This window comes from Lissotriton helveticus, chromosome 3_1, assembly GCF_964261635.1.
Source record: "Lissotriton helveticus chromosome 3_1, aLisHel1.1, whole genome shotgun sequence".
Taxonomy (NCBI): domain Eukaryota; kingdom Metazoa; phylum Chordata; class Amphibia; order Caudata; family Salamandridae; genus Lissotriton; species Lissotriton helveticus.
Window position 1 is genome coordinate 848,849,102 of NC_136061.1, and position 14,923 is coordinate 848,864,024.

At 49.2% G+C, this 14,923-nt stretch overlaps 1 protein-coding gene across 5 annotated transcripts in view; it reads right to left on the reverse strand.

The window, feature by feature from the left end:
• CLSPN (claspin) overlaps window positions 1-14,923 on the reverse strand; it is a 449,296-nt gene that overhangs the window by 215,666 nt on the left and 218,707 nt on the right. For all 5 annotated transcript variants that reach the window (XM_078681155.1, XM_078681154.1, XM_078681157.1 and 2 more), the window contains exons 6-7: window positions 12,322-12,394; window positions 11,619-11,727 (exon numbers count right to left, since the gene is read on the reverse strand). In XM_078681155.1, the coding sequence (XP_078537281.1) occupies window positions 11,619-11,727; window positions 12,322-12,394 (182 nt within the window). The remainder of the gene's footprint in view (window positions 1-11,618; window positions 11,728-12,321; window positions 12,395-14,923) is intronic.

A 14,923-nucleotide genomic window follows, 5' to 3' on the forward strand; every position in this document is an offset into this window, starting at 1 on the left:
TGTGCGGCCCACCTGATCCCTGGGGAGTGCTGCCGGGCCCAACATCAGAGGTCTGCTCACCCTATCGGCCTTGCACATGCTTGGTCGCCACCTTCCCCGCTGGATACAGAAACTGTGTCCTGAGTGGTGGAGGCCCAGTGTCTTGGTGCCGGTTAGAGGCGATCCCACATGGGTCTAGGGCTCCAGCGGCCTCTGTTCTGCAAGCTGGCCTGCTCACGTGGTGATGCTCACCCCAACAGCTCTGCACCAGTGTTTGACCGGTCTGATTATCCGTCGCCACCCTATGGAGACGAGATAGTCTCCAGATACATGGGTAGGTCTGCGTCAGTGCCAGGCCCCCCATCAGCCCTGCGGTTACTACACTTGTGAAGTCAACTGCGAGAGCCCCTACCTGTTGTGATAGTGGCCCTTAGTGACCCACCCCCCGCACTATCTCAACTCTGGGGACAGTGGGATTGGAACTTTGAGAACTTGTAGCCACGTTGCCTGGGACGAAGGGATGGCCGTGGGAGATTGAGGCGGTGGACGTGGGAGCACAGGTCCTGTGAGCCTGGCCTCAGAGGACTCGGGACTTTGGCCGGTCTGAGTGCCCACACCTCTTGCACTGTCAGGAGCTCCCTCGTTGGTGGTTCCAGCCAACGCAACAAGGGGTCACCCACTTATCCGTTGCCCATGTAAGTTTCTCTACGACTCACCTGCCTCAAATCGGACACGCTGTTCAGAGCCTTAAGTCATCTGGAGGGCCCATCTCTATGGTGATGTGATGCCCAGTGCCCGGCTACGCTAAGTGACAAAGCAGCTCTGTGGGAGCAATGTTTCCTCATTATTTTTCTCTGTGTGCGGTAATTGCATGTTTGTGTGCAAACATTTCCTGACTGTGTGCGCAATTGACAGTTGTAATGAACCACTGTGGAGCGATCATATGAAGTATTCTATTATGCCTCATGGAAGTTACAGCAGTACAAGGCCACACAAAAGGCAAAAGAACACTTTACAAGGTCAAACAACAATAGTTTCAAACAAATGGAGGATCCCCTAGTGACGGATGTCAGGGAGGGGGAGTTGAAATTGACAGAGTCCCTATGTTTTGAAGCAGCCTTAGATTGCTGAGGGAAATAATCCCAAAAGGGTTTTCTTACAGAGAGTCTATCACGGGGCAAAAACAGCAGTGAGCCAATAGCAGTAAGCACCAAACAATAAACTGTGATGGAATGATAAGCATAAACAAAGGGATAAAAAATCAATTCAAGATTTATTTGGACCTCCCAATTGGGTTACAATCTAAAAATAATTAAAAACAACTAAAACAGCCTTTTTGTGAAAGGGTTGCGATTTCAAATTAAAATGAACAGACAATACAATAAGCAAAACAAGTCGACGCGGCGTTTCGGTGGCTTTCAATCTTTACACCTTCATCAGGACAAACATATAATTTTCATAGAATCTATAAGTCAAACAACAGGAATTTAGTACCATATCTGTGGGAGAGGTGTGGCGCCGCGGCCAGGGCGACTGACGCTGGAATCTGGGGACCACGGTTCGATCCCCGGCTCCGGCGGCAGGTTAGCCCAGCACCATGTGACTCTGGGCAATAGCTCGCTTAATCTTCCCGACGGCCCCCCAGCGCCTAGAGACCCTTACGGGTGATTGTGCGCTTTACAAATGTGGACTTTTTATCATGTTTGGTGCTTACTGCTATTGGCTCACTGCTGTTTTTGCCCCGTGATAGACTCTCTGTAAGAAAACCCTTTTGGGATTATTTCCCTCAGCAATCTAAGGCTGCTTCAAAACATAGGGACTCTTTGTGTCAAACAACAATAGTAACACCATTTACTTGCAATTATGATAAAAACTGCTGCAGAGGCACACTTGTTTTCTATAACTGGGAGGATGTCTCAGTGAGTTAAATGGTTGCCACTGACATCAATGCTGATCTGCAGTGCTCGAGCCTAGGTAAGCTGATTTAGGGCCTTACTAGAGCTCAGCAAGTATGTTAATCCGTCACAAACATGACGGATATCCCGTCTGTCATATTACAAGTGCATCTTTACCTGTGGTACTTTTAATATGGCGGACAGGATATCCATCACATTTGTGATGGAGTAACCTGTCCACCAGACTCTAAATCAGGCCCCTAATCTTTTATGTACATCACTAATAAATGGTTGGAATATGGTATCTAGCACTATGTCACAAGCAAGTTATCATTATAAAGCTACACTCAAATGAAATAGCATGTTGTGGAAGGGTAAGTTTTGAAAGAGAAGTCTTCACTTATTACCAGGGCAACTGGAATTATGTGGCTGGAGAGGGCCAAATTATGCAGCGGGGTGAGTACATTTTGCGGCAAGAAAAGGTCAATTATGTGGCACAATGCAGCACTTTTTTTTTAATAGTGTTACTTCATTATTTTGTCAGTTTTAAACTTGGTAACACGGTCTGGGTATTGATTGCACCTCATTAGTACCATTTTAATACCGAAGTATAACAATAAGCAACAAAAAGGTGAGCAGTCTAGTTTTGGAAAGAGCCTTCTAGTGTCCTGCAGTATGTGTTGCTGCATTTTTAGTAACTATTGAGCCATTTTCACTAGAACCAAACATTTTTTTTTGTTAAAATCTGAAAATGATGTGGCAGATGATAAATTATTAGATTATGTGGCAAATGCGGCAAATCTATAATTATGCGAAAATCGCAGAAGCCGCACCATTGTATAATTTCAATAGACTATTACAGCCATCTGTACACAACAACCTCCAGATCTGTAGCTGAACATGACCCTCACTACCTACACGAGGTACCCCTTCCTTGCCGATCGCGCTCAGAGGCTGAGCTGCTGGACGAGCCAAAATCGGCGCAAGAGGTAGGAGTGGCTATTTCTGCCATGGCATCCGGAAAGACCCTCAGACCAGACTTTACCACAGAATACTACTCCACCTTTTGAGAAATCCGAACACCCCGCCTTCTATTACTATATGAAGACACGGCAAAAGGCTGGTACCTTTCTAACTGAAATAGAAACTGCTGCCATCGTAGTCACTGCTTAATTTGTAAAACAATAAGTGCCAAGGCTCTTGTTAAGAGGCTGCTGCAGCTTGCTCCACACAATGCCTTTGCTATGCTGCCAAACATAGTAGTAACACAATTACTAATAATCACACTCCTACAGATGTGACAATTCGGACTATTAAAAGACCTCACCGTGAATACTCGGGGACTGAATCGGGTCCCGGTGGGGAGGACTGGTGACGCCTGGGAGAGATGGCGGCCACCGGCGGGGAGATCCTTAAGGAGCTACGGATTGAAGTGGCCCCGGAGGAAGGGTTAAGGCCCGACGTGTCGCAGTCTTAGCAAGACGAGGAGAAAGAACTGGCACCTTGGTGTATAGCCCTAGCTGTTGGAGACCCCCTGTGCTCCCTTGCTTGATATATCCTTCAATCTCTCCGTCTCACTCAGATCAGGAGTGGGGTCAATACCTGCCTGCAAGGATCCTGACTTTCGCGGCACCCCAGAGGGCCATGACGCGAGGTGGAGCCAGATGGGGCCAGGGCAAACAAGGGCCAATGGACAAGTATACGGAATCGACGGGCCCGGGGGGCTCTCAGGCGGCGGCGCCCGACAACGCAGCACTACTGACCGCAATCACGCAGTCGAGGGACATGTTGGACGCCAAAATAGGCGCTGTTGGGGCCGATGTTACCCTGCTGCGCCAGGACCTGCGAAACGCTGTTGAACGAATCACCGGAGCAGAGACCCGCATCTCAGAGGTAGAGGGGATGTTACGATCCTGAAGAAGAAGGTTGTGGCCATGGAAAAGATTCAGAAGGGCCTGGCAATGAGAGTGGAAGATGCTGAAGGGCGCGCTCGAAGAAACAACCTTCGCTTTGTTGGATTTCCGGAGGGCTGCAAGGGGGACAAAGTGGAAACATTCCTAACCCGGTGGCTGGAAGATTGGATCCCGGCAGATACCCTGTCTCGCTGTTTTGTGGTGGAAAGGGCCCACCGGGCGCTAGTGCAGAAGCCTCCAGAGGGAGCGCGCCCAAGGCCGATTATAGCGAAATTCTTGAACTATTCCGATCGGGACACCATCCTGAGGCAAGCGCGACTCAAGGGCACGCTCTCCTATGAGAACTCTAATATCCTTATTATCCTGGACTACACAAAGATAGTGCAACAGCAGCGTCAGTCATTCCAAGCGGCCAAGGCACGACTCCGGGGCCTCAAGCTCCAATATGCCCTGCTTTATCCGGCGCGGTTGCGGGTCATCTTTCAGTCCCGCACCCTGTTCTTTGACACGCCTGAGGAAGTCTTCCAATGGACCGGCGCAACTGTGAAGACCCGTGTTAATGTTGCTAGGGATGGGGAATCAGACTCGTCCACCAGCAGTGTCGCCAGGGGGGAACTCAGAAGCCAGCGCCGATGTCGCAGGGGACCGCGCTCGAACAGGGGCTCGCGCGCCAGCTCAGTCGCCCGGCAAGAGGACTCCGTGCAGGACCAGCAGATCGATGCCCCCTGACCGTGATGGGACCTGGCTCATGACTGTTTGCAGATGCCATATGTGGATGCTCAGGTGCTCCGTTATGATGGGGTGGGACCTTGCCCCGGCTGGATGGGGTTGAAGGGTGTGACAGCCTAGTTCCTATGGGTTGCCACGAGGGGATTCATTGGAGGACGCGGCTCTGGTCCTCCCGTTGGAGATTAGACCGGGGTCCGACCACGACAGGTGCTTCCATGTTTAGGAGGTACGGGGGGAGGGGGACTTTTGGGGGTTGGGACTGGGTGTTTGGGGGAAGGGGTTGAGAACGATTGGATGCAGAATCCTGGGACTGGGGCGGGGGGGGGCAGGTGGGGGGGGTTGGGGGTTGGAGGGGTGGTCACTTCCCATACACGGTGTCAATGCAATTGTCTACTCTGATGTGTGCTTGCCTCCTAGATCCATCGCATGGTCAGTTTGTGTGTTTGCGACTGGATGGCGGTTGAAAGTCAGGAATCTAGGGCGTCTAGGGCCTGCATGCGGGTGGTGAGCTGGAATGTGCGGGGCATGCTGGACAAAATCAAGAGAGGAGCAGTGCTGCGGCTTGGGAAAAGAGAAGGAGCGGATATTTTATTACTGCAGGAGACACCCTTGTTGGGTACTAAGGTGCTTAGTTTGAGAAGATATGGGTATGACCAGGTCTATCACGCAGGGTTTACAAGGAGTGTGGCCATTTTAGTGCATCGAAGGCTGTCCTTTGTTTATGACTCACAGTGGATAGATCCGCAGGGTAGGTACATATTTATTAAAGGTACGATCTGTGCTGAAGTGTGGGTGGTTGGGAGTGTGTATGCTTCCCCCTCCACTACAATGGGCTTTGATCGAAAAGCTATACATGGTGTGGTCTGAAATCCCTGAGAGCTTAGCGGTAATAGGAGGCGACTGGAATGACGTCATGCAGTGCCGGATGGGCAGATGTAGGCCGGGTGGCACATCATGGACTGACGCACCTACAAAGCTGAGTGATTAGGCCCGCGGAATGGGATGGATGGACGCTTGGCGCAGTTTACACACACATAGTCAGGAATACACCTATGTTTCGGCGGTGCATAAATCCTTCTCCAGACTAGATTATGTGTTCGTTCCAAATGCTATGATAGGGAGAGTGGAATCAGCATCCATTTTACCCCGGGGGCTGTCGGATCATTCTCCAGTGGCGGTGACCCTCACATTAGGGACGGAGAGACGACCATTCCGGTGGCACCTCTCAGCTTGGAACCTACAGCAGGAAGACTACCAGGAGCATATGGGAGAGGCTCATTATTGGGACGAGAACTTGGGCTCGGTGGCAGATGCTCAGGTGGTTTGGGAGGCCCTCAAGCCCACGCTGCGAGCGGTGGACATTGCCTGGTGTTCCGCAGCCCGTAAGAAACAAAGGGAGGGGCTAGTACAGGTGGCAGCGAAAGTGGAGGATCTAGAGTACCGCTGCGGTGCGGTAAGCGATGACAGAGGAGTGCAACAGCTGCTCCTAGCTCAACAGTCCTATGCCTCTCTGTTACTTGATAAGGCGCGTCAGGTGTGGCTGGCGACAAGGAGCAGGATCTATCAATGGGGCGATAAGTCGAGTACGATGCTGCACAGACTCTGCCAAAACACATTTCACCCACAGGTGCTGCCGAGCCTCAAAGACGACACTGGGGCGCAGATTTCAGCCTCGAGGTCTCTGGCCGACAGCTTCGCCAGATATTATGCGATGCAATATGCCCCGCGAGACTGTCTCTCCCCACTGGATATTGATAAATTCCTTGCCGACCTGCCACCACGAGCACTGCCCGAAGCAGCGAGGGACCGCCTCGAACTACCATTATCGACCGAGGAACTCGGCACGGCTCTAGGGGAACTTAACACAGGCAAGGCCCCAGGACCCAATGGGTTCCCAAGCGAGTTTTTTAAGAAATACCATCTCCAATTGGGTCCGCACTACAAGAGAGCCCTGGAGGCAGCGAGAGAGAGCGGGCTTCTGCCCGTGGATTGGAGGCATGCGGAAATTGTGGTGTTCTGCAAGCCGGGTAGACCGCCTGACAAACATGAGTCATATCGCCCAATCTCTTTGTTAAATGTCGAGGCCAAGATACTGGCCAAGGCGCTTGCGAACCGCCTTCTCCCGTACATAGCAGAGCTAATACATCCAGACCAGGCGGGATTCATGCCCCATAGGGCGACACGGCACAACATCCGACGCGCGCATGTGGCGGTGGCAGCGACTGGCGGCGCCAAGATCCCGGCAGCGTTGCTTCTGGCGGATATTGATAGAGCTTTTGAATCCCTCAGCTGGACCTACCTCTTTGCTCTACTCTCGTGGCTTAACCTGGGGCCGCATTTTCTGTCATACGTGAAGCTCCTATATACGGGCCTGACTGCCTCAGTGAGGGTGGCAGGCGCCACGTCAGTTGCCTTCCCCATCGGGCGGGGCACTAGACAGGGGTGCCCCCTCTCGCCATACCCATTTGCGCTTGCCATGGAGCCGCTTGCAGCGTGGATCAGGATGGATGCTCAAATACGAGGGTTTGAGTGGGAGTCAGGGCCGTCTGATAGAATTGCCCTATATGCGGACGACGTCCTACTATTACTCACAGACGTGAATAGGTCGGGACCTAGAGTCCTGGAGGTTATGAAGATCTTTGGGGAAGTCTCAGGACTGTTCTTAAACCCGCGGAAGTCTACTATCTGGACGCTGGGTGGTCAACTAGAATTGGGGCAGTGGGCGTCGCACTTGCAAATAGCAGTTGGAGGCCTTAAATACCTAGGGGTGTTTCTGACGGCCTCACCGGATGTCTCCTGGGAACGCAACATGGTGCCGGTGTGGGACCGGGTTCAGTGAGATGAGATCCTGGGTCCGGATGCCGCTCAACATTTATGGTAGGTCGTCGATCTTCAAAATGGTCGCCCTCCCGAGACTTCTATACCAATTACAGAATCACCCGTTCTCAGCCTCGCCGCGTTGGTTTCAACAAGTGAACTCGACTCTGGGTCAGTTTCTATGGGCGGGAGGTGCAGTGCGCGTGGCCCTTCGTACCTGCTTTTTATCCACGTATTGTGGAGGGTTGACCACGTCGGATATCTTATCATACTACCAGGCGTCTCACCTCCTTATTCTGAATGAGTGGTGGTACGGGGACAGGGGAGACCCGGCCTACGCCCTTGAGCGTTATTTGATGGAGCCGCACTCGCTCCACACTATTCTATACTCGGCACCACTGAGGAAGAGATTGTCGTGTGCTACACAGGTGGTCTTTCAGATTTGGCGGCAGGCACTGCGCCGCATGGGATGGTGGGGTAAACTTACAGAAGAGACCCCGTTCTGGTGAAATGGCCAACTCCCGACGCTGGCGTCCCTACAGGGTTTCAGGGTTTGGGATTCCATTGGAATCTCGACCTTAAAACACGTGATGCGGGGCACAACCCTTAAATCGTTTCAGGAACTCAGTCAGGAATATTGCATGCCCAAGGCACAGTTTTTTTAGGTATCTGCAGTTTCGACATGCTATTACACCTGCCTTGGAGGGTCTGGATTCTCTACCCGAATTTAGCCCGTTAGAAGCAAAGGTGTTCATGGGAGAACTAGAAGACAAAAAGATCTCCCGTATTTACCAGACCCTGGTTGTACATTGTTCATCGTCCCTACAACATCAGCGGGGGAGGTGGGAGATCTGGAGGAAGAAGACTGGCGGGAAGCGCGTGAGGCCCCGCGGGGAGCAGCTATTGCTGTATGCCTCCGCTTTATCCAATTTAAATACCTTATAAACGGTCTATTACACCAGAGAGAGACTGTGGAAAGCTGGGCTGATTGCGTCCCCCGAATGCCTGAGATGTGATCAAGCGGTTGGCACTTTCCTACACACGGTGTGGAGCTGTGACAATTTAATGCAATGTTGGACAGGTGTATGGGACTGCCTGTCGGAGGTGCTGGGTTGGGAACTCCCGCGCACCCCCAAATTGGGGCTCCTTCATGTCCTGGAAGGGGTGGGGGGGCAATATGTATAAGAGACATTTGTTGTTACTGGGCCTTACGGTCACGAAGAGAGACATAGCCAAAGCCTGGAAAGATCCTCGGGCTCCCAGAGTAACGGTGTGGAAGCAGGGTCTTGACTATTGTATGGGATTGGAGCGGCCCATATATGAAGCCAGAGGATGCCCCAAGAAACATTACAAAATATGGAAACGGTGGGCAGACTACCGGGGGATTTGGCTAGAACCGCCGGCAATCCTCAGAGATAATGAGAGGCCAGTGTGATGGTGCCGAGGAGTGACATGGTACACAAAGTTTTAGTATGTGTTTTCTGATTTTGCATTAAACGGAGACAAGATGACGCTGTGTGGTGGGGGGCCTGGGGGTAGGGGAGGGTGATACGGTAGGTGGGAGACGGGTGGGTGGAGGGCATTTTGGGATATCGATATATGTTATACTGATCGTAATTGATGATGTATTGACTTGATTGCAGTACCCCCAGGGATCGGAGGACTGCGGCTGTATTGTGATCTTTAATAAAAAAGAGTTGTTAAAAAAAAAAAAAAAAGCCGTCAAAGCTAACAGAATGGCTTGTGAGGCAGGTAATTATGGATTCAATGTGCATTAAAATGACTCGCTGTTATTGTGGTCATCTCTAAATAAGCCAGACAGCGCCACCTTGTGGCAGACTGTCACAAGCACCAGTGATCATAATTAAGTGTCGGTGCCGAGCTCCGGAAACCACCAGCTCAAATTAAGCAATTAACGCAGTAATCCCGAAGACACAATCCCCGTCTCCCTCCTGTTCAGATTACCGTCTGATCTCCTTTATCAATGGCGAGGTAAAAATCTTTGCTACAATCCTCGCCGCTCATCTCAAACCGGTCCTCCACATGCTAATACATACTGACCAATGTAGTTTTATGCCAGCCAGTAGTACGCACCACTGCTTCTGACGACTCCATTTCACCCTGGCTCATCATCAGCTGCTTACACCCAGATTAGCCAAGCTTCTGATTGACTTTGAAAAGGCATTTGACACAGTGGACTGGACTTACCTGGAGCCTGTGTTGCTGAGGGACAGGTTCGGACCCTGCTTTCAAAGCTTCATCCTCGAACTATATTCAGCATCTACTGCAAATGTCCAGATCAACGGTGTGATCTCCAAACTCTTCCCTATCAGACGTGGGACTCTGGAGTGTTGCACCCCTCCCCATCTCCTCTCCTTTTTTCGTTGGTCATTGAACCACTCGCGCATCTATGCAGTTGAGATGCCCAGGTACCCGATGGGACAAGAGTCCTGAAGATCGTATCGCTCTCTACACCGATGATGGCCTTCTCTTTCTGTCAAATCGCCCAGCTTTTCGGGGAAGCTTCAGGCCTTCATGTTAATCCAGCCGAAATCAGTTTTGGTTCCCTTAAGTCGGACTCAAAACTGTGTGGCCTGGCAAACTAATGTAAATGTAAATGTAAATGTAGTATACTTGTAAAGCGCACAGCTGCCCCAGCAACGGGGCATCCCTGGACGCTGCCTCAACTTCAAATATCTGGGTATATGGGTGGTGTTTTGCCCTGAGCTTACATGGACTCCTAATCTCAGACCCTTGACGCAAAAATCTAAGGAGGACCTCCACAAATGGCAATACCTCACGCTGAATAGAATGGGTCGAACTCCACTCTACAAGATGATGGCGTTGCCAAGGTTCCTCTATGTCCTTTAGAACCTCCCTATAGCCTTGCCTCATTGATGGTTCCGTGAACTGGAAACGGTGGCGTCATCGCTCCTCTGGCACAATTACAGCTCGCCTCGCCCAGAGTAATTGTAAGCGCACCCTTTACGATTGAGGTCTGAGTATGGCCAACCTTTACCTCTACAACCTAGCCTCACAATTCTTGGTGATCAACAATTGGCTTAATGGAGGTTGATCTGATCCTGCTTATCAAATGGAATTGCCATCTTTCAGGTTGCTTGCAGGGCCGCGCTCCGATACACCAAATGGGACACCAAGCTTGCGCTTGAATGCACCCGGTGGCATGAAACATGATTGTGCGATGTGGCAGCGCTAAAGGGCTTTGGGAAATGGGCCCCTTCCAGGAACTTCAGGACACGTATGAACCCACCTCAACACAATTCTACAATTATTTGCAGATGCAGCACACCTTACACTCACGTCATGTGACACCTCGCCTCCTGAATTTAGTCCTATGGAGTCTAAACTCCTGATGGGTCGGTTGGGAAAGAGGGGGCATCTCTCAGAATTTCCGTACCCTTGTTGTTAATGCTTCCAGTACACTGGGCCACATTAGGGTCCGCTGGGAGGGTTCACTGGGTCCCCAGGAAGATGTCGACTGTCAAGATGCTGTAATGGCTCCTAGAGTTAAAACAATTTCATCCAGGCTCCGCCTGGTTCAGACCTACTATCTTCACTGTACCTACCTCACTCCTGCCAGATTACACCAAGCTGAACTTCTTCCGGATCTCAACTGTCCCGACTGCTCGCAGGCCTCGGACGACTTCTACCACATGGTGAGGTTGTGTTCGGCGATTCAGAGTTACTGGAATGCTATTACACGGGAACTGACTGATGTGTTGCAAAGGGAGGTACAACTTTATCCTTTGTTGTTGCTGCTTGGGGTTCTGGGGGGAATCGAGGGTGGACAGGGCGATGTTGGTTACAGCCACAACGGTGGCAAAGCGAGATATAGCAGCTCAATGAAAAGCTCCTGCTCCCCCTACGATAAGGCAGTAGTGGAGAAGTATGGGCTGGTGTGCAGAACAAGAGACCCGTGTACGAGACTAGGAGTTGTCCATCAAAGCATGAGCGCATCACGGGGCAATGGTTGGGGCAGCAGTTATACATTTTTTCACTTCAGTTCACTGCATGATTGTGTCTCCTCTCTAGATAGTTGTCCTAAGGTGCTTTGTACTTTTGTCTTATGTTCTAACTAATACATACCTTCTTGTGTCTCCCGAGTGCATTTTCACTTTGCAAAAATTCTATAAAATTGGTAATAAAATAAAGCACTTTAAAAAAAACCTTTAAAATACAAGTCCAATTACTAATGAAAATGTAAGCGTGAGCACTGCTTTTGACACTTCAAAACGAATCCCTTGAAGCAAAAAGCTTGACTTACTTGAGTAGCTGCATAGCACTGCCCTGGCACACAGGCCTTGCACGGCGCTTGAAAAAGTCATGGATGGTCTTGGGTTCAGGCAAATGATATGGCAGAGCCACAGAGGATTCTACGAATGAAAAATACATGAAGGCCAAGTTATATCATTTGTCAGTATGTTGTCAATTGCATTACTGAAACTCAGAGGGAAAATAAACATGGGATTTGCTGGTTTTGTACCATGCTATCAGCTACCAAAACAGCCACTTAAGGTTTAAAATATTAATACTTACAGAAGGCTATATGGAAAAAAACACCACTCTAAATGCTTTGGATTCAGAAACCAGTCATGTATACAAGGAAAAACCAGGGGGAAAGTGCAGTTTCAAAAGTAATGTCAGATTATAAAATGTTTAATAAGCACTATTAAGATATACACCAATTAGAACTGCCATCAAATAACTGGTGCTAGGAGTCAACTCCCCCTCACAGAGAGGTACAATATACGATACACATTTACTTTATAGTTCCCTAGAGACATCAACTGCTCTGAAAATTAAAGTATTGCCAGACTCCTACCACTCCTAGTTTGCTAAGAAAGCTCCCAAACATATGCCACTGGAACAAAAATAAGCACTCCCTAATAACAATGTGGATGTATGCTAAAATAGCCAGAAAACATGCACTGAAAGGCTGTTTTACACAAGAATCATCCTGGTCGTACCTCTAATCATTCGCTGGGTCTCACTATGCATTTGCTTGATGGCTTCTTTACTCAGTCGAGCTGCCTTTCGTTCCTGCAGGGAAATGTGCCAACGTTTATATTAAGTACCATTGAGGGCCTTTATAATGATCTAGTTGAAAATTAATGCAAATAAACCATTTTTTTACGTGAATTGCTGATTGGCTTACGCAGGAGAGAGAGAGAGCAAAATCACAGAATGATCAAATCCAAGGCTGTCACAAAATGATACAGGCGCTGATCCAAAATGTAATACCATATAAATTTGGTTTGAGAAGTAAAGCGCAGTGGTCTCTCAACAAAAAGCACGACTGTTAGCAAAAAAGGATTCGCTTAACAAAACATGCACTGAGAGGAAACAAGATTTGGGCTAACTTGTGAGAATCTTGGGCATATATTTCAAAGTACACACAGGCGTGGCATATTCACAAACAATTATACCATCCAATTTTTAAAAAGCGTAAGTAAAAAGGTGGAAATAGAACCAGGTTTGGTTCATGTATATAATAGAATACTACTATTTTAAGAATGCATACACGAATTAGTTCAATTATGAAGGAGGTGTTAGAACTGGAAAATAAAGCATGCATTTTTGGTGCTGGAATTAATTTGCCAATGTTAATTTAGTGCAGTCTTCCAAAAAATAAATAAATAACTGAAGGTACACCAACCACTTGCGGAGTCCCCCATGAATCCTCCCTCAGCCCTACGCTCTTCAACATCTACATGGCTCCTGCCACCTCCATTGTCAGAACCTACAGACTCAACATTGTGTCATACGCAGACGACACCCAACTCATCATCTCCCTATCCAACAAACCCGACACGGCCAGACGCAACTTCTGAGAAGGCATGGAAGCCGTCGCCAAATGGATGAAAAACAGCTGCCTACAACTAAACAACAACAAAACAGAAGTTCTCGTCATGGGCCCAAACCCGACGCCTGCAACGACATCTGGTGGAGTCATGCCCTCAGAAGCCAGCTCAACCACGCAACCTGGAAATCATCCTGGACACCGAGCTCAAGATGGACCACCAGATCAACTCCCGTCACGTCCTCCTGCTGCCACACCCTTCGCCTCCTACGCAAGACCTTCAAATGGCTCCCCCTCAGAAACCGAAAGACCGTCACTCACACCCTGGTCATCAGCAGACTCTACTATGGCAACGCACTACGCCGGAACAAACAAAAACCTCACCCGCAAGCTACAGAACATCCAGAACGCCGTCGCAAGACTGGTCCTCAACCTGCCAAGACACTGCCACATCTCCCAGCACCTGCGCACACTCCACTGGCTCCCCATCGAGGCTAGAGTCACCTTCAAGTTGCTCACCCACGCACACAAAGCCCTCCACAACACCGGACCAGCACCCCTGAACAGCCAACACAAATTCCAAGCACCCCAAAGGACCCTACGATCAGCCCAGCTCTCCTACGCCATGGTTCCCTGCACCAGAAAGACCAGATTGGGAGGCCGCTCCTTCTCCTTCCTCGCAGCCAAAGCATGGAAGACCCTCCCGCTCCACCTCAGACAGAAAACATTGCTCCCCATCTTCGCAAGGAACCTCAAAGCCTGAATCTTCGACAGACCTCCTCTTTGAAGGACGGGAAGCTGCACCCCCTCCCCCAGCTCCTTAAGACCCTTACAGGTGAGTTGTCACGCTTAACAAGCACATGATTGATTGATTGAGGGTCGGATTAATGGTTACAAAAGTGCGGTTATCACACACAGTCATGTGAAGGTACTTAGAATGTACCAGGATAATCGGTCTGCTTAAGATGTAGCATGCAGCTAAAACTCAGGATAAGACTTGGGATTAAATTAACTAACTCTAGAGGTACTAGGACATGTGGCTTGATTCAGAAAACTAGTAAGAAAGGGAATACAATAGTAAGTGGTGAAACAACAAGTGGCTAGTTCTGAAATGTACAGCAACTATGCACAATAAATACACAGGGGAACATGGAGTTTCCTACAAAAATTTAAATCAGGTCTGCGTGTAGTGTGACCATAGAGCAAAATGGCGCGTTTGATAAAGGTTCCTCAAACTAATGAGCTTAACTGATTTTACGGCCTTGCCTTAAAAGGGTTAAGACTCCCTCACCTGCAGTCCTGGAAGCAAAATAAGGGACTACATTCTGAAGCATGGTCAAGCCCAGGCTTTGCTGGTTGCACTGAACAAGACCATCAGAACCAGGCAAAACGAGACGCTCTTAACTTCGAATATTACTGCTATTGAGGGTTCTTAATGTTTGTCTGCTTGCTACCACCCTAGCAACAGGTTTATTCAAACTGATTCCTAAATTAGAATGTATATTGATATAGCAAGAGAGTCCCTATGGAACAGCAAAGAATGCCAGTGGACACTACTGGGTAGCTTTGCCTGCATAAAGGTAGGACATCACACAGTATTTTCTAAATGTATAATGAGAATAAAGCATCTCGACTACGGATACACTTGGAAGGTGGCCACTTACACCTAGTTAGGAGTTTCATAAAGAAGTAAAGACAAGATTGCTTAGGAGTGAAGTGGTACCCGGTACTAATGTGTAGTATGTAGACCAGGAAAAAATTAACACCCG